The 21,062-nt window shown below is 42.3% G+C and overlaps 1 protein-coding gene across 3 annotated transcripts in view; it reads right to left on the bottom strand.

The window, feature by feature from the left end:
• The window catches only part of LOC120030445 (Kv channel-interacting protein 4-like), a 186,697-nt gene that overhangs the window by 33,725 nt on the left and 131,910 nt on the right, over window positions 1-21,062 (bottom strand). The window contains exon 1 of one of the 3 annotated variants that reach the window (XM_038975848.1): window positions 16,943-17,054. The exons of the other annotated variants lie outside the window; for them this stretch is intronic. Within the exon in view, the coding sequence (XP_038831776.1) occupies window positions 16,943-17,054 (112 nt within the window). Of the gene's footprint in view, window positions 1-16,942; window positions 17,055-21,062 lie in introns of those variants that run through there. 3 annotated transcript variants of the gene reach the window in all.

The following is a 21,062-nucleotide window of genomic DNA, read 5'->3' as shown; positions in this document are numbered from 1 at the left end:
CTCATTATCTCCCACATAGCCATGGAAAAGACGGGGGACGGTAAATACAAATAAATGCAGCCATTCTTTCCCATTTGCTACATCTCAAACACAAACTTGCCTTAAGATTGCAGTCTGGGAAAACAATATTACATAGCAGTTATCTAATAAATCATTAGCATCTATACTGAACAAAAATATAAAACGCAACACGCAACAATTTCAAAGATTTTACTGAGTTGCAGTTCATATAAGGAAATCAGTCAATTGAAATAAATTCATGAGGCCCAAATCTATGGATTTCACATGACTGGGCAAGGGCGCAGCCATGGGTAGGCCTGGGAGTGCATATACCTACCCACTTGGGTAGAAGCCGGGTGTGGAGGTCCTGGGATGGCGTGGTTTCACGTGGTCTGCGGTTGTGAGGCCGGTTGGACGTACTGCCAAATTCTCTAAAACAACTTTGGAGGCTGCTTAAGGTAGAGAAATGTAATTCTCTGGCAACAGCTCTGGCGGACATTCCTGCAGTCAGCATGCCAATTGCAAGCTGCCTAAAAAAAACTTCACATTTTAGAGTGGCCTTTTATTGTCCCCAGTACAAGGTGCACCTGCTTAATGACCATGGTGTTTAAGCAGCTTCTTTATGTGCCACACCTGTCAGGTGGATGGATTATCTTGGCAAATGAGAAATGTTTATTAACAGGGATATAACCAAATTTGTGCACGAAATTTGACAGAAATACGTTTTTTGTGCATATGGAAATTTCTGTGATATTTATTTCAGCTCTTTACATGTTGCGTTCATATTTTTGTTCAGTGCAGTTCCATGTTGCTGGCTCTGAGAACTGCAGTGGAATGGCTTCGGATAGGAAGGCTGGTCATTGTTTCTGTGAACCCCGTGAATCCACACACATCAAGAGAACATCCCTGGTCATCCCTACTGTCTCTTATCAGGCAGACTCACTAAACACCAATGCTTCTTTTGTAAACGATGTCTGAGTGTTGGAGTGTGACCCTGACTATCTGTAAATTAAAACAACAAGAAAATGGTGCTGTCTGGTTTGCTCAATATAAGGCATTTTAAATTATTTATACTTTTATACTTTTAACTTTTAATACTTTTAATACTTTTAATAATTCATTAAAAATCCTACAATGTGATTTTCTGGATTTTTTTTCTCATTTTGTCTGTCATAGTTGAAGTGTACCTATGATGAAAATTACAGGCCTCTCTCATATTTTTAAGTGGGAGAACTTGCACAATTGGTGGCTGACTAAATACTTTTTTGCCCCACTGTATGAAAATTGGGTACTTTTTCCACCACTGCTTTTCCCTGTAGCTGCTCCACCCACCAATTCACAGATATACAAAAATAAAGTTAATGAGAGGTGAGAGAAATTTCAGGATCCTGTGCAATTAAATCTCAACTTTTATTTCATGAAATGAAGAAGCTCTTGAGTTTCACAAAATCAACTTGCTAATAAGTTTTCTTTCATTGAGTGTGCATATGAACCAAATATTGGTTGGAGAAGTGACACACATTTTCACATTCATGTTGCGATGACACATACATAATTAGATAACATGAGCTTTAGATTTAAAAGAAAATGACGTGCATTATTAAAGAAGTTGGGGGGGGATTATTAAGACCAATTCCCTTTTTCCACATTTTGTTACGTTACAGCCTTGTTTGAAAAATTATTAAATTCAAAAATGTCCTCATCAATACCCCATAATGACAAAGCGAAAACAGGTTTTCCATTGATCATCCTTGAGATGTTTCAACGTTGAGAGTCCACCTGTGGAAAATTCAATTGATTGGACATGATTTGGAAAGCCACACACCTGTTTATATAAAGTCCCACAGTTGACAGTTTATCTCAGAGCAAAAACCAAGCCATGAGGTCAAAGGAATTGTCCGTAGAGCTCCAAGACCGGATTGTGTCGAGGCACAGATCTGGGGAAAGGTACCAAAAAATGTCTGCAGCATTGATGGTCCTCAAGAACACAGTGGCCTACATCATTCTTAAATGGAAGAAGCTTGGAACCAGCAAGACTCTTCCTAGAGTTGCTAGCTCCACAATGAAATAGGGTGCAGGCCAGGCAGCAGGCTGTTAGCCAGCCTGCCAGCTTAGTGGAGTCTGCCATTAGCAAGTCAGTGTAGTCAGCTCAGCTATCCCCATTGAGACCATGTCTGTGCTCTCGACCTAGGTTGGGCAAAACTAAACATGGCGGTGTTCACCCTAGCAATCTCACTAGAATAAAGACCTCCTCCATTCCTGCCATTATTGAAAGAGATTGTGATATCTCCCATCTCAAAATAGGGCTACTTAACGTTAGATTCCTCACTTCAAAGGCAGTTATAGTCAATGAACTAATCACTGATCATAATCTTGATATGATTGGCCTGACTGAAACATGGCTTAAGCCTGATGAATTTACTGTGTTAAATGAGGCCTCACCTCCTGGTTACACTAGTGACCATATCCCCCGTGCATCCCGCAAAGGTGGAGGTGTTGCTAACATTTACGATAGCAAATTTCAATTTACAACAAAAAAAACAACGTTTTCGTCTTTTGAGCTTCTCGTCATGAAATCTATGCGGCCTACTCAATCACTTTTTATAGCTACTGTTTACAGGCCTCCTGGGCCATATACAGCGTTCCTCACTGAGTTCCCTGAATTCCTATCGGACATTGTAGTCATAGCAGATAATATTCACATTTTTGGTGACTTTAATATTCACATGGAAAAGTCCACAGACCCACTCCAAAAGGCTTTCGGAGCCATCATCGACTCAGTGGGTTTTGTCCAACATGTCTCTGGACCTACTCACTGTCACAGTCATACTCTGGACCTAGTTCGTCCCATGGAATAAATGTTGTGGATCTTAATGTTTTTCCTCATAATCCTGGACTATCGGACCACCATTTTATTACGTTAGCAATCGCAACAAATAATCTGCTCAGACCCCAACCAAGGAGCATCAAAAGTCGTGCTATAAATTCTCAGACAACCCAAAGATTCATTGATGCCCTTCCAGAATCCCTCTGCTTACCCAAGGACGTCAGAGGACAAAAATCAGTTAACAACCTAACTGAGGAACTCAATTTAACCTTGTGCAATACCCTAGATGCAGTTGCACCCCTAAAAACTAAAAACATTTGTCATAAGAAACTAGCTCCCTGGTATACAGAAAATACGCGAGCTCTGAAGCAAGCTTCCAGAAAATTGGAACGGAAATGGCGCCACACCAAACTGGAAGTCTTCCGACTAGCTTGGAAAGACAGTACCGTGCAGTATCAAAGAGCCCTCACTTCTGCTCGATCATCCTATTTTTCCAACTTAATTGAGGAAAATAGGAACAATCCAAAATGTATTTTTGATACTGTCGCAAAGCTAACTAAAAAGCAGCATTCACCAAGAGAGGATGGCTTTCACTTCAGCAGTAATAAATTCATGAACTTCTTTGAGGAAAAGATCATGATCATTAGAAAGCAAATTACGGACTCCTCTTTAAATCTGCGTATTCCTCCATTTTTTTTATTTTACCTCTTGGGGAAGTCATTAGAAAACATCATGTTCACATTCACTGCTATGCGGATGACACACAGATGTACATTTCAATGAAACATGGTGAAGCCCCAAAATTCCCCTCGCTAGAAGCCTGTGTTTCAGACATAAGGAAGTGGATGGCTGCAGACTTTCTACTTTTAAACTTGGACAAAACAGAGGTGCTTGTTCTAGGTCCCAAGAAACAAAGAGATCTTCTGTTGAATCTGACAATTAATCTTGATGGTTGTACAGTCGTTTCAAATAAAACTATGAAGGACATCGGCGTTACTCTGGACCCTGAGCTCTCTTTAGACGAACATTTCAAGACTGTTTCAAGGACAGCTTTTTTCCATCTATGTAACATTGCAAAAATCAGAAACTTTCTGTCCAAAAATGATGCAGAAAAATGTATCCATGCTTTTGTTACTTCTAGGTTAGACTACTGCAATGCTCTACTTTCCAGCTTACCCGGATAAAGCACTAAATAAACTTCAGTTAGTGCTAAATACGGCTGCTAGAATCCTGACTAGAACCAACAAATTTGATCATATTACTCCAGTGCTAGCCTCCCTACACTGGCTTCCTGTTAAGGTAAGGGCTGATTTCAAGGTTTTACTGCTAACCTTTAAGCAAACAGCTGGAGGCAGGGCTTTCTCCTATAGAGCTCCATTTTTATGGAATGGTCTGCCTACCCATGTGAGAGACGCAGACTCGGTCTCAACCTTTAAGTCTTTACTGAAGACTCATCTCTTCAGTAGGTCATATGATTGAGTGTAGTCTGGCCCAGGAGTCTGAAGGTGAACGGAAAGGCTCTGGAGCAACAAACCGCCCTTGCTGTCTCTGCCTGGCCGGTTCCCCTCTCTCCACTGGGATTCTCTGCCTCTAACCCTATTACAGGGGCTGAGTCAATGGCTTACTGGCGCTCTTCCATGCCGTCCCTAGGAGGGGTGCGTCACTTGAGTGGGTTGAGTCACTGACGTGGTCTTCCTGTCTGGGTTGGCGCCCCACCCCTTGGGTTGTGCCGTGGCGGAGATCTTTGTGGGCTATACTCGGCCTTGTCTCAGGATGGTAAGTTGGTGGTTGAAGATATCCCTCTAGTGGTGTGGGGGCTGTGCTTTGGCAAAGTGGGTGGGGTTATATCCTGCCTGTTTGGCCCTGTCCAGAGGTATCATCGGATGGGGCCACAGTGTCTCCTGACCCCTCCTGTCTCAGCCTCCAGTATTTATGCTGCAGTAGTTTATGTGTCGGGGGGCTAGGGTCAGTCTGTTATATCTGGAGTATTTCTCCTGTCTTATCCGATGTCCTGTGTGAATTTAAGTATGCTCTCTCTAATTCTCTCTTTCTTTCTTTCTCTCTCTCGGATGACCTAAGCCCTAGGACCATGCCTCAGGACTACCTGGCATGATGACTCCTTGCTGTCCCTAGTCCAACTGGCCGTGCTGCTGCTCCAGTTTCAACTGTTCTGCCTGCGGCTATGGAACCCTGACCTGTCCCAGACCTGCTGTTTTCAACTCTCTAGAGACAGCAGCAGCGGTAGAGATACTCTCAATGATAGGCTATGAAAAGACAACTGACATTTACTCTTGAGGTGCTGACTTGTTGCACCCTCGACAACTACTGTGATTATTATTATTTGACCATGCTGGTCATTTATGAACATTTGAACATCTTGACCATGTTCTTTTATAATCTCCTCCCAGGACACCCAGAAGAGGACTGGCCACCCCTCATATCCTGGTTCCTCTCTAGGTTTCTTCCTAGGTTTTGGCCTTTCCAGGGAGTTTTTTTTTTCTACACCTGCATTGCTTGCTGTTTGGGATTTTAGGCTGGGTTTCTATACAGCACTTTGAGATATCAGCGGACGTAAGAGGGGCTATATAAATACATTTGATTTGACCAAACTGAGCAATCGGGGCAGAAGGGCCTTGGTCAGGGAGGTGATCAAGAACCCGATGGTCACTCTGACAGAGCTCCACAGTTCCTCTTTGGAGATGGAAAAACTTTCCAGAAGGACAACCATCTCTACAGCACTCCACCAATCAGGACTTTATGGTAGAGTGGCCAGACGGAAGACACTCCTCAGTAAAAGAAACATGACAGCCCGCTAGGAGTTTGCCAACAGGCACCTAAAGGACTCTCAGACCATGAGAAACAAGATTATCTGGTATGATTAAACCAAGATTGAACTCTTTGGCCTGAGTGCAAAGCGTCACATCTGGAGAAAACCAGGCACCGCTCATCACCTGGCCAATACCATCCCTACGGTGAAGCATGATGGTGGCAGCATCATGCTGTGGGGATGTTTTTCAGTAGCAGGGACTGGGAGACTAGTCAGGATCGAGGGAAAGATGAACGGAGAAAAGTACAGAGAGATCCTTGAAGAAAACCTGCTCCAGAGCCCTCAGGACCTCAGACTGGGGCGAAGGTTCACCTTCCAACAGGACAACGACCCTAAGCACACAGCCAAGACAATGCAGGAGTGGCTTTGGGATAAATCTCTGAATGTCCTTGAGTGGGCCAGCCAGAGCCCAGATTTGAAACCAATCCAACTCTCGATCTCTGGAGAGACCTGAAAATAGCCGTGTAGCGATGCTTCCCATCCAACCTGACAAAGCTTGGGAGGATCCGCAGAGAAGAATGGGAGAAACTCCCCAAATACAGGTGTGCCAAACTTGTAGCATCATACCCAAGAAGACTTGAGGCTGTAATCGCTGCCAAAGGTCCTTCAACAAAGTACTGAGTAAAGGGTCTAAATACTTATGTAAATGTGATATTTCAGTTTTTGGTTTTTAATACATTTGCAAAGATTTCTAAAAACCTGTTTTCTTTGTCATTATGGGGTAGTGTGTGTAGATTGATGAGGGGGAATAAAACAATTGAATCCATTTTAGAAAAAGGCTGTAACGTAACAAAATGTGGAAAAAGTCAAGAGGTCTGAATACTTTCCGAATGCACTGTATATCAGCCCTAAAATCTCACTGCCATGTGCCATGTGTTCAATGTTAGGAAACCGATGCAGAGTTGGGGTTCATTGAGTCTCACAACTTAAACTCAAGGAGCATGTCCATTACACATCAACAGCACTAAGTTACAATTGGTTTTGTGATGGATTACAGCGAGTGAAAGCACAGCAGAGGCTTTCACTTGCAATTCACATGAAAGGGTTCACCCCGTTCATGCCCACGCCAGTGGTTGTGACAACATTATTTATATCCTGCAAACTTCAAAGCCACTGCAGAATTCTATGAAAAGGTGGTTCCGTGTGGCTCAGTTGGTAGAGCATGACTCTTGTAACACCAGGGTTGTGGGTTCGATTCCCACAGGGGACCAGTAAAAAAATTAAAATGTATGCTGCACTACTGTAAGTTTCTTGTGTTAAGAGTGTCTGCTAAATAACTAAATTGTAAAGAGATATCTCTAATTGGGAGCATTCCCATTTGCTGATACCACAAAGCTCCCTGGTATTGTTGTAGCCTAACTACAATGTGATGATGTATCCAATCCAATAAAACTGCAGATTCCTTTGTTACGGATGGTCCCTTTTATCAGTCTTATGGCAAATTACAAACCTGTCTGTGTGGCTGATAGTTTTCACTGTTTCATACATCAAGCAATGGCAGTGGTACCCTGAGGCGGTGGCATCCCCTTTAATGAAGTGACTTTAGACCAGTCAGCACTTTCACAACTCAAACTAAAATGGCATGAACTCACTCACAACAACATTATGTGCAGACTTTAAAATGTATGGGTTAAAGACTTTCAAAGCCAGACAAAACACTGACATTCAGGGATATCCGTCTGGAAAACAAAACGAAAAAACTAATTCATAAATATCTGATCAACCTTTGCATAATGCATGAGAACACCTACCTCCTCTGCATAATTACGGAAAACATTTTTTTTTTTTTACTTAGCTCGATAATTCACGTTATCAAAGTGCTGATTGAGAGTATTCCCTGTATTGTCTTGATTGAATAATAAATAACGGATGGGTTACTTCAGGCCTCAGGCAGTCAGCTTCAAAGCTCCTCAAACAAAATGGAAACGTTTCAAGAGAAAACAAAAATAAGATAATACTTCATACATTTTTCACGACAACCATAGTGTAATTTAATTTAATAAGTATTTTACAGTCTGTGATATGGGCCACAAAAGCATAACAACTGCAGAGGTTTTGAATTCATTAATGCATGGCAACACTGCGAAGCCCTTATGGTCTTGAATAAATTAGTCAATCTAACACCTCAAACATTGTGAGACTTACATGGTCACACTGAATTCAAATGGCATTATGGAGATACATTACTGTTTTCCCCATTGCTCTGAAACCGAGGTCATTTAACCACCTACAACTTGAAAATCTGTCTGTAGCCCAATCTGTTATTAGCCTTAGGCGTCACAATCATCCAAATCAAATTCACCTCATCACTGTCACTCTCCCCTGTCAGAATTGATTAACTGGGATACTTTTATCAGTATTGATCAGCAGGGTGCTACTTTTTTTTGTCTCTACCACTGTAATCCTAATTGACGGGGACGGTCCAGACCGTTTCAATAAGTTTCACTCCCACTGATGAGCGCTAAAGACAACTGAGGGGACCATGGATCAGGACACCCTGGGAAAGGTCATGTCAATCACTCCAGCACTGTCTATAGGCATCTCTTTATTATCATCATCATCATCATCTTGCATGTAACAGATGTGCTGAGGTTTCCCCTTACAGACAAGTAGAGACTTTACGGCACTAGAAAATAACGACATTTCTGTTTTATTAAGGACGGTGTCCAGACATGACAGAGTACGCCAGACGAGCCCGGTTGTAAATTGAGACTTTAATGGACATTTGCAAAGATGTAAATAAACTTTAAGTGACTTGGTTGAGAGAGGGAGAGGATTTGCTAAGGTTTTTTCTTACAGTCCAATACTTTCAGTCAGAGGAGGCAACATACTGACACTATGTTGTGTAATTTAAAAGGGACACTACTTAAGGCAACAAAATGATACAAAGCTCACATGGTCACTTAACTTTGATAAACGTGTAAATCAACACGAAACTGCATGCCACATAAAAATTGAGTGCTGGTTGAGTCACACACACACACACACACACACACACACACACACACACACACACACACACACACACACACACACACACACACACACCTATCCATACCGACTACACAGTAAACATTGCATTAAATTCAACCAAGAATACCCCTTGAATTCTCATAGTTTTAGAACAACCCTTGATAAAGATATTGTGTCATATGTACCATAACAGCAAACAAGTACCGGGAGGACAAGGAGCTGTAATTGCAAGTGTAAAAAGGTTACAGTGAAAACAAAAGGTTGACCAAACCAGGGCATTTGCACCACTAGCAAACTCTGCTGAAAGCCCAAGGGCAAAGCACCATCTCTGCCACAGACCCCTTTCAAAACCCAGCCTCCAAAACAAACCGCAGAGAGAACATTAACGTTATGTAAGACACCAAAGGACAAGGTTAGCAAAGAAATGAAAATGTCTGGAAGCCATGTTTCTTTTTTACTGGACGTTTGGTAATTTTGGCCGTGATACTGAATGACAATGACATGAATAAGACTGTAATTTAGTCTGCTGACTAAACGTCCCTGTGTGTGATGGACGTGGATTTTGGCTCGAGTGTAGAAATGAATGGTAAATCTTAGCTAAACAAGGTGTACCCACTATTCACACATTGTAGTAATTGGATGTTGGGAAATTCTGCCCAACTACATACAGATAGGCCTAGATGTGTATTTGTTTAAAATAAATACAAATGTATCCTGGCATAGTAAGTTAATTGAGAACCAATCTGCATGTGTTGCTATGTGTATATACTATTATTATAATAAACTGGGTGGTTCGAGCACTGAATGCTGATTGTCTAAAAGCCATGATATATCAGACTGTATACCACAGGTATGTCAAAACATTCTAATTGCATTTATAACCAGTTTATAATAGCAATAATGCACCTCGGGGGTTTGTGGTATATGGCCAATATACCACGACTAAGGGCTGTATCCAGACACCCCATGTTGTGCGAAAGAACAGCGCTTAGCCGTGGTATATTGGCCATATACCACACCCCCTCGTGCATTATTTCTTATTATATTACTGTACATCAAAAGTCCTTGACAGCAACATTTTCAATTGAGTTAAAGGTGCTACACAGAAGTTTTTTACATTTTTGCTTTGTAATTTCAGAAAAGGTCCATAATACAGAATGTCTGCAGTAATAGTGGATTGATAGTGTTTCACTGTATTACTTAACTGCCAGTGTTGTGATTGGCTGTGATATTTGCATATAGATTTTTCCACCGGAGCAGCATCTGTTGTTAACGTGTGAAATCTGTCCTGACTTTGTAGCTGTGTTATCTAATGGAAATCACTTACTGGTTGCTAAAATTCTACACTGTTCGCTCAGTGTAGAATGACTTCTGAAACTAACTTTCGGTTTTGGTTCACCAGCTTCAAACAGCTGTAAAAACAATATTTTTGGTTATTGAAAATATACTGAAAATTATCAAATGCAACATGCAACAATTTCATAGATTTGACTGAGTTACAGTTCATATGAGGAAATCAGTCAATTTAAATAAATAAATTAGGCCCTAATCTATGGATTTCACATGATTGGGCAGGCCCACTCACTTGGGAGCCAGGTCCAGCCAATCAGAATGAGGTTTTCCCCACAAAATGGCATTAATACAGACAGAAATACGCCTCAGCACCCCCTCAGTCAATCCCACAGTTGAAGGAGCCTGATGTGGAGGTCCTGGGCCGGCGTGGTTACACGTGGTCTGCGGTTGTGAGGCCAGTTGGACGTACTGCCAAATTCTCTAAAATAATTTTGGAGGCGGCTTATGGTATAGAAACAAGCATTCAATTCTCTGACAACAGTGTAACGGTCAGGGCCGTCACAACAGCTCTGGACATTTCTGCAGTCAGGATTCCAATTGCACGCTCCCTCAAAACTTGAGACATCGGTGGTATTGTGTTGCGAGGCAAAAATTAAAATTTTAGAATGGCCTTTCATTATCCCCAGCACAAGGTGTAATGATCAGGGGTGCAACTTTCACATTCTGAAATTGCATTTTTGTCTCCCCTCCAATTTTATAATTGGAATGTGATACAAAACGAGTTACGTGTGCTTTAGGACCATGCGGACGCCTCCGGGCGGTCGGGTAGGCTGGATTTTAAAAAACATATGCAGTACCAGTCAAAAGTTTGGACACACCTACTCATTCAAGGGTTTTACTTTTTTTGACTATTTTTTACATTGTCGAGTAATAGTGAAGACATCAAAACTATGAAATAACCCATATGGAATCATGCAGTATTTCAAAAAAGTGTTAAACAAATATATTTTCTATTAGAGATTCTTCAAAGTAGCCACCTTTTGCCGTGATGACAGCTTTGCACACTCTTGGCCTTCTCTCAACCAGCTTCACCTGGAATGCTTTTTCATCAGTCTTGAAGGAGTTCCCACATATGCTGACCACTTGTTGGCTGCTTTTCCTTCACTCTGCAGTCCAACTCATCCCATCTCAATTGGGTGGAGGTCAGGTGATTGTGGAGGCCAGGTCATCTGATGCAGCACTCATCACTCTCCTTCTTGGTCAAATAGCCCTTACACAGCCTGGGGGTGTGTTGGGTCATTGTCCTGTTGAAAAACAAATGATAGTCCCACTAAGCGTAAAGCAGATGGGATGGCGTATCGCTGCAGAATGCTGTGGTAGCAATGCTGATTAAGTGTGCCTTGAATTCTAAATAAATAAGTCACAGTGTCACTAGCACACTATCACACCTCCTCCATGCTTCACCGTGGGAACCACACATGCGGAGATCATCCGTTCAGCTACTCTGCGTCTCACAAAGACACGGCAGTTGGAACCAAAAATCTCACATTTGGATTAATCAGACCGAAAGGACAGATTTCCACCGGTCTAATGTCCATTGTTCGTGTTTCTTGGCCCAAGCAAGTCTCTTCTTCTTATTGGTGTCCTTTAGTAGAAGTTTATTTGCAGCAATTTGACCCGGAAGGCCTGAGTCACGCAGTCTCCTCAGAACAGTTGATGTTGAGATGTGTCTGTTACTTGAACTCAGAAATTGCAGCCCAAGTAAATGCTTCAGAGGCTGGTAACTCTAATGAACTTTTCCTCTGCAGCAGAGGTAACTCTGGGTCTTCCTTTCCTGTGGCGGTCCTCTTGAGAGCCAGTTTCATCATAGTGCATGATGGTTTTTGCAGCTTCACTTGAGGAAACTTTCTAAGTTCTTGAAATTTTCCGGATTCCCTGACATTCATGTCGTAAAGTAATGATGCCAATGTTCATCGACACCCAGCAGGTGATGTACTGCACACAGCCAGCATTTTTTATGACGCGTCTTGTCCTTGAAGACAATATAGTTTAGTCAACCACAAATTAGAATTACAACTAGAAGTATAAAGTATCCACAGTGTTGGGTCCGGTGGGGCAGCCAGTGCCTGATGCAATGTTCAAGTTAATCTTTCCAGAACATGGAAGTGCAATAGGAGAAAGTGTGTTTTGCAGACGGCACCCAGTCTACTACCTGGTGTTGCTCAGAAGTGATCCGAGCATGCTAATGGAAAACTCCCTGGGTCATACTGTACATGATCCCTGCTGGACAGGAAGGGACATTTCCAGCTCAAATATAGTAATGAATGGGAATATAGACTCACATAGGCCAGTTTATTAGGTACACCCATCTAGTACCATGTCGAACTCCCCTTTGCCTCCATAACAGCCTGAATTCTTTGGGGCATTCTACAAGGTGTCGGAAACGTTCCACAGGGGTTTTGGTCCATGGTAACATCACGCAGTTACTGCAAATTGGACGGCGGTACATTCATGCTGCGAACAGCCCGTTCCATCTCATCCCAAAGATGTTCTATTGGGTTGAGCTCTGGGGACTGTGCAGGCCACTCAAGTAAATTGAACTCGCTGTCATGTTCCAGGCAATGTTTTTCCACTCCTCAATTGTCCAGTGTTGGTGAATTCGTGCCCACTGGAGCCGCCCTTCCTGTTTTTAGCTGATAGCAGTGGAACTCGGTATGGTTGTCTGCTGCAATAGCCCATTCGTGACAAGGATCAACGAATTGTGCTTTCCGAGATGACGTTCTGCACACCACTGTTGTACTGTGCAGTTATTTTTCTGTTTGTGGCCCGCCTGTTAGCTTGCACGATTCTTGCCATTCTCCTTCGACTTCTCTCATCAATGAGCTGTTTTCCCCCACAGGACTGCTGCTGACTAGATGTTTTTTGTTGTTTGGGTCGCACCATTCTCGGTAAACCCTAGATACTGTCATTTGTGGAAAAACCCAGGAAGGCGTCCGTTTCTGAGATACTGGATCCGGCGCGCCTGGCACAGACGATCATACCACGCTCAAAGTTGCTTAGGTCACTCGTTTTGCCCATTCTAACGTTCAGTCGAACAGTAACTGAATGCCTTGATGACTGTCCGCCTGCTTTACAGCCACGGCGACATGAGTCACTGTCAGTAGGAGTGATACATTTACATGAACGGGGTGGTGTACTTAATAAACTGGGCAGTGAGTGTATGCTAGGTCATCTGTGGACCTTGCATAAGGGGGTGACCTTGATAATTTATTGTTAAAACGAGAGGCTGCCTGGATCTTTAACTTAAAGACCCTTGCTCCCTTCGGTCTTAACGTGGACTTTGATCTGAAGCCATTCTTGTGATTGTTGTGACTTTGCCATTGTGGTTGTTTGTAGGCTTGTGTGGTCTTAAGTGAGTCTATGATCGTATGCTATCCATTTGTATTTATTGTATGCTGCTCTTTCTATGCCATTTTAATATTTGAGAAATTAACCAATGATATTAGGCCACTCTTGGCCATGATTACAGACACCTGTGTGTCTTGACACTATATAAACGAGTCATCCCGCAGTGTCTGTGATTGTACCCTGATGAAGACAGCTTGCCTGTCGAAACATTGGTAAATTTAATATTTTTGCATCTGAGCTCCTAGAGTGTGCGGCTCTCCTTTATTTTTAAGTTTTCTACTCAGCTAGCCAGCACCTCGCCTAAATAGGTGTGCGTTTCTTTTTCTTCTAGATAGGTCATCTGTGGATGACAGATATAGGCCTACAGTACTATTACTGGACTGTGGCATAACTGATGTTCCTATGGGGCACTGTAATGGACAGCAATGAGAACTTCAGAGCACACTCCCAGTATGATTCCAAAGAGAATCAAGTACATGTTCAGTTTGTTTAATACATTTCAGGTTATAGTTGAGTCTGCGAGGCAAAGGAGAAGGGACAAGCATGTATCTTTCACCAAGGAGAGAAAGACAGTGTTCTTTGTACAACTGCACCTTGAACACGAATTCTAAAATGAACAAAAGATATGGTGGATTTCTAAACTATAAGTCCATCACTTCTACCCCCAAATACCAGACATCTGCAAGACTGCCTAAACACCATTCCACTCCAAGACATGACTGGATTGGAGATGCAACACGTCAATGTAGTTATTGACCAACTGTCAGGCGGTCTAAAAGCTTTGCCACCAGACATCCTGTCAAGGTGATTATGCTGGGGTGAACTGATTCATGAGATAGTGATCATCTGGTTTTCACAGATTCATACCACACACTGTGAAGGTTGATAGAGTTTCTTTATCCAACCACCACAGCAACAGATCGATACAATGACCACTGCTGAAAAGCAGGACAATTGTCTTTCAAAGAAAGACTAAAGATTTACCTCCAGTATATCAACCTAATTTAGTGTCCCTTGTGATGTAAAAAAATAAATAATTATTATTAGACACACTTGAATCTGCTTGTAGAACTTCTTAGGAACAATAAAAGAGAGTAACTGAAAGCATGTTTGTATATGACCACAATTGATATTGATTAAGCAACGGCAATTGAGTCTCTCTCTCAAAGCTTTTAATGCACATCTATTTCCTATGTACATGTGAATGAGAATACAAGGACCCACCAACATTTGATTCATAACTACGGTTTAAAGTGTGTTAACCAAACCATAGCCTGACGGATGGTCTTTAACTAAACTAAAAGTGCTTACTAAACATTTCTACTAGACAACTGTTCTGCCAAATTAAACCGTTTATTTAGTCATGCCACGTTCTGTGCTCAGTTCAACAGTCTGCCCTTACTTAGTAACATCTGAGTGGCAATGATGTCCCTTGTATACACCAAATGAGATGTGTACAGAGCTTATAATAGTAATTCACACCTCCTATGATTACCCAACACACTACAGCACAGAGGAGAAGGGCGCTTTGTTGCGTATGTAAGCACAAAGCGCAATACAGCGATGATTACACAAGCGCATTTACAGTACACACGCACCAAGAAAAATGATCCCTCCCACTAACTTTTTCCTTGAAAACATCCAAATATTTTTATGAACCTAAAACGCAGAATGACTTAAAATCAAGAGGCACTCTTGACCTGTAGGCCAATATAAACCACAACTGGAGATGCATTACAGTATGTCTGAGTTGACTAAGCCTCCAGCACCCGTATCTTCCTCAGCTAATTCGGTATCTCTTAATGCTCTCTTTACACTACACTACACTACTTTGAGACACATGCTAGTCCAAGGACATATACTTTTGTAGCATAAAGAGACAGATCTAGATTCAAATCTCTTTGAGAGTTGTTTCCCACACTACCTCCGGAGCAGGGTTTCCGTTAGCCGGTAATCCCAAATAAAATTGTTGCTGGCCAAATTGCCCAGGAGAATACACGGTGCTCAGAATGCAAAAATCACATTACGATTATGGTAATTAATCTTAACAGAACATGCAACTCCTGTAATTAAGCAGCCAATAAAACATAATTTTCAAACATTTTCCAAAATTCAATTTTGCCAAAAACTCTAAACAGCGCACCTGATGAGAGCAGCTCCATATGTGATGGATGAAAATCTCTGTTAGAAATTTAGAGGGGGAATCTAAAGATGCAACAACTAGGATGGGCTGCTAATATGACTATGATTGTGCATTTGGCTTCTGGACAATGAAAGAAAGTTCATATGAAAACAAATACAACAGGAGAGAACTGCATGGTTTCAATGGCATATGAGTAAGTACTTTTTAAATAATTGCCCCCATGTTTCTATGGTCAGATTATGCCTAGGCTTCTTTGAAGCAAGGTAAGACAGGCCTCATAATATGAAGTAAAATGTTTCAGATTTCAAACAATTAAGTGCATACTGCCTCCAGCTCACAATACAAAGACGGTTGGGGGATGCGCTGACAGCCTACCGTTGCCTATGCACTCGAATGGCGAATGGGAGGCGTGCTTCAATTACCAGTTGAGAAATAAAAATAGAAGCGCTTTTTAAATCGTGGCCATCAAAACTGTTTAACATAGCACATTCCACTCCGGCAGAGGCGAGAAGCTGCAGCAGCTCTAGCACCGTCTGACCAGTGATCCTCTGCTAAAAATAGTCTCTGTATGCTGTGATCAATAAGATACATGACGGACTAAAGAAAATACACACGCCCCAATTTAATTCCCCCAAATTTGGCTAAATAACCTATAGACCAATAAGAATGACAATCAAATGTTTATCCATACATAAATGAATAAAAAGCATTCTGCAATTTGGATAGTTTTTTCTCCTAATCAATTTGTCTGGCAACTATTTTATTTTAGCCAAAAGCCGGCAATTACCGGCTAACGGAAACCCTGCTTCGGAGGTAGTGTGGGAGAAATCTAAACCACATAGTCCTCTTAGTGGTACAGTGTAATGAAACTACACGTGTCCCACACCACATCCCTGCAAAGATGACCTTAAAATCAGAATACAGCATTTTTGCTCTGTTAGCATAACTGAAAATGAAAGGCTTCTAAAATATCCACACATTTGCGAATCGCTGCATTAATCAAGTGTGCAACATTATGTGCAATATGGTTTAGATTTTGTTTGTCTATATACTATTGTATTTACGGTATGCTAATAGCTGGCCACACCACATCCAAGGCTAAAGTAAGAATAGTGTAAACAGAAAAGTTGCAAATGATGTTGAACAGGGATAGTTCTCACTACGCATATATTACTCATGTAAATGTACCCTTACACAGTAGTTGACCACCCCGGTCTTATAGTGGCTGGCTACACCAGTTTAAGTTTCCCAAACTGCTCTCAGACACTCAACAACAAAATCAAACAAGCTTCATTGGCAAGAAAGGAGCAATATAATAGAAAACATATTACATACCAAAATAACACATTATAATCAAGTTAGGAGAGCCACCAATGGACAAATATCTCTCGCGTATACTACAATTCGAAAGCCCCTCACTCTCTTTGTTTTCCATCTCTGTCTCTCTCATTTCTATCTATCTCTCTCTTACCCTCGGAGAAGTTGATGAGCCCCAGCAGGTGCAGCAGTTTGAGCGAAGCACACACCAGCACCACGATGCCCACCGTCTGCAGCCCCTCAGTCTCCCACACCATGTTCAGCATGGCGCCGCCTCCACCACCATGCCCAGACCCTGCAGCCCCGACTTCGGACCCCGACCCGGCCTCCTCGCCCTCGAGAGCCCCGGCCGCGCCCTCGGCGCTCCAGTTCCCCCGCGCCCACTCCACCGCCGTCGCGCCCACACACACGGGCTGGGCGCCCCGAGGCACCCGCCTACCGCCCGCTCACTCCCCAAATCCAGACTGGGTGGGTTGGAAGCGGAACGGGGGGATAAGGAGTCTACCTTAGAGTCCCAGAAAGTCTGCTAGAGGCATACAGGAAATGTTAGTCTCGTTAAAAAGTAAGAGAGTAGAGGAAGAGTGATGAAGATAATAACGTGGCTCCTAAAGTCCTTTTAAAGAGTGCCTCTTTCTCTTCGACTCTCTTCTTGTCTACGTATGTATCTCTCTCTGTAAAGGGAGAAGACTCTAAGAGCTATGGATGAGGAGTGACTGAACTGCTATGTTCCCTCTGACAGTCACTCTGGCTCAGATGTAGAGAGGGGAGGGAGGCAAAGGAGGGAGGGAGTCCGGGAGGGAGGCAGAGAAAGAGAGGAAGGGAGGCAGAGGGGAGAGAGGCAGAGGAAGGGACGAAGTCTATGTACAAGAGAGCGCAAGATAGCAAAAGAAAGCAAGAGAGAGAGAGAGAGAGAGGTAGAGAGAGGGAGGTAGAGAGGGAAGGTATATGAGAGAGAGGAGATAGAGAGGGGGATAGAGAGGGAGGTAGAAAGGGAAGGTATATGAGAGAGAGGGAGATAGATGGGGAGGTAGAAAGGGAAGGTATATGAGAGAGAAGGAGAGAGAGGGGGATAGAGAGGGAGGTAGAGAGGGAGGTAGAAAGGGAAGGTATATGAGAGAGAGGGAGAGAGAGGGGGATAGAGAGGGAGGTAGAGAGGGAGGTAGAAAGGGAAGGTATATGAGAGAGAGGAGATAGAGAGGGGGATAGAGAGGGAGGTAGAAAGGGAAGGTATATGAGAGAGAGGAGATAGAGAGGGGGATAGAGAGGGAGGTAGAAAGGGAAGGTATATGAGAGAGAGGGAGATAGATGGGGAGGTAGAAAGGGAAGGTGTATGAGAGAGAGGGAGAGAGAGGGGGATAGAGAGGGAGATAGAGAGGGAGGTAGAAAGGGAAGGTATATGAGAGAGAGGGAGATAGATGGGGAGGTAGAAAGGGAAGGTATATGAGAGAGAAGGAGAGAGAGGGGGATAGAGAGGGAGGTAGAGAGGGAGGTAGAAAGGGAAGGTATATGAGAGAGAGGGAGAGAGAGGGGGATAGAGAGGGAGGTAGAGAGGGAGGTAGAAAGGGAAGGTATATGAGAGAGAGGAGATAGAGAGGGGGATAGAGAGGGAGGTAGAAAGGGAAGGTATATGAGAGAGAGGAGATAGAGAGGGGGATAGAGAGGGAGGTAGAAAGGGAAGGTATATGAGAGAGAGGGAGATAGATGGGGAGGTAGAAAGGGAAGGTGTATGAGAGAGAGGGAGAGAGAGGGGGATAGAGAGGGAGGTAGAGAGGGAGGTAGAAAGGGAAGGTATATGAGAGAGAGGGAGAGAGAGGGGGATAGAGAGGGAGGTAGAGAGGGAAGGTATATGAGAGCGAGGGAGATAGAGAGAAAAAAGTATTAAATGTATGCACTCACTACTAAGTCGCTAAATTACTAAAATGTCAAAGTAAGGTAGAGAGGGGGCAGTAAAGAGATAGAGAGAGAGAGAGAGAGAGATGGTGAGAGCAAGAGAGAGAAGTAGAGAGTGAGAAAGAGAAGTAGAGAGTGCAAGGTAGAGAGGGAGTGTTCAAAGCTGTCATCAAGGCAAAGGGTGGCTACTTTGAAGAATCTAAAATATATTTTGATTTGTTCAATACTTTTTTGGTTACTACATAAGTGTTATTTCATAGTTTATCTCTTCACTATTATTCTGCACTGTAGAAAATAGTAAAAACAAAGAAAAAACCATTGAATGAGTAGGTGTGTCCAAACTTTTGACTGGTACTGTACATATTAATTACCCCAAATAGGACAATCAACAATCAGGTCAATCTACAACAGACACTAGGCTAGTGGGACATATGAACATACAGTACAGTTCTCTAATATTATTACATGAAGAGGAGTAGGCTAAACCCTGTGAATACTGGTCTAAACTTGGTTAGAGTACAACTATTGGATACTGGGACAGTTGTTAATTTACATAAATGCATATTTACCGATTGGAGCATGTGATAATAATGAGATAATAATAAGAAACAGTCCATTTGAAGGGACAACAGCGCCATAGATCAACATACGCTCAGTTATAGCCAACAGTCAATTAGGAAAGTGGAAACTTCAATCTACTAATAGCAGTTTTCATTTTAGTGACTGATTGTAACATATATTAATGGTTGTTTAAGCCTCTGTCCAATTGAACTGTAGATCGTGAGGGTCACTTCATTTGAAACAGGAACCTTTTCCAACAAGAGCAAAAAGCAAATTGATTACTCTAGCTCATTAAATGTGACTGATTACATTTAGGATCCATTTGATTCAACAGAAATCTATTGAAGTGGGTAGGAGGTAGAGGGGAAAAGCAATGTAGCTTTTCATATTCTAACTACCCTCTAGCGCTGTGTGTTTGTACTCGCTCCAGACAAAAAGCCAGTGATCATACCCCCACCTACAGGGCTGCTATAGAACTGTTCACAATACCACCGACTTTATTATGGTTTATGAACTCTTCTGAGCTGTTCTCCATCTACCCACTGAACCATCCTTTCAACTAACAGTTCAGTCAAATGGAGGCAAAAAATAAGATAACTCGTGACTGACAGCACCTTTGTTACAGCTAATACAGTAAGTCCCCTATGAAGACAAATCTATACCCGTTTTCATTAACATTCTGCTCAAATTTACTCAGCTCTTATACGGAATGCAAATTCAAGAACAAATTAAAACTATTTTCATCTTCTCGCATGAATCATTTCACATAGTGCCATTTTTTTTATCCACCAAACATAGGCCACTGTATTTAATGAAAACGGTATTGTGAGTGCTCTTTGGCAGTATGTGTGTTTCATTCACAGTGCTAAGATGTCCTCGGTGACAATATTACTCTAAAAGGCCCCTGGGAGCAAGGGATCTCAAATGTCAGATTTGTGTTATTGCAGGAGAGGCACTAAGGACATACTCTATCAAGAGTAATCGTGATTGTCGTAGCTGAATCAGAATTAGTTAGGTAACATAGATAAATAAGATGTTTTATTTATTTTATACTTGTCATTAGAATGTCTTCTTTTGGACTATACTGTTGGCAGTTGCATTTTCCTTTCTCCTCTAGGGAAAAGTCACTTGGGGCCCAGAGAGGGGAGAGGTCAGGCTTGTCTTTTACATGTCTGGTAATAGGCAGAATATCAGAAAGGGAGAAGTCAGGTTTGAACATTGTCTTCATAATGAATATATCTGTGAAACCATGTGAAGGGCTCCACTATGTGGCAAAATGGCTTAAGGACAACAAAGTCAAGGTATTGGAGTGGCCATCACAAAGCCCTGACCTCAACCCTAACCCTATAGAAAATCTGTGGGCAGAACTGAACTGACTCAGTTACACCAGCTCTGTCAGGAGGAATGGGCCAAAATTCACCCAACTTATTGTGGGAAGCTTGTGGAAAGCTACCTGAAACATTTGACCCAAGTTAAACAATTTAAAAGCAATGCTACCAAATACTAATTGAGTGTATGTAAACTTCTGACCCACTGGGGATGTGATGAAAGAAATAAAATCAGAAATAAATCATTCTCTCTACTATTATTCTGACATTTCACATTCTTACAATAAAGTGGTGATCATAACTGACCTAAAACAGGGACTTTTTACTAGGATTAAATGTCAGGAATTGTGAAAAACTGAGTTTAAATCTATTTGGCTACGGTGTATGTAAACGTCTGACTTCAACTGTACAAACTATCCTGACCTACTTGTTGTGTGTATGTACTGACATGCACAGTACCAGTCAAAAGTTTGGACACATTTACTCATTCAAGGG

This window comes from Salvelinus namaycush, chromosome 36, assembly GCF_016432855.1.
Source record: "Salvelinus namaycush isolate Seneca chromosome 36, SaNama_1.0, whole genome shotgun sequence".
Classification (NCBI taxonomy): domain Eukaryota; kingdom Metazoa; phylum Chordata; class Actinopteri; order Salmoniformes; family Salmonidae; genus Salvelinus; species Salvelinus namaycush.
The sequence above is the reverse complement of the archived record's forward strand: the minus strand, read 5'-3'. Positions and strand labels throughout refer to the sequence as shown.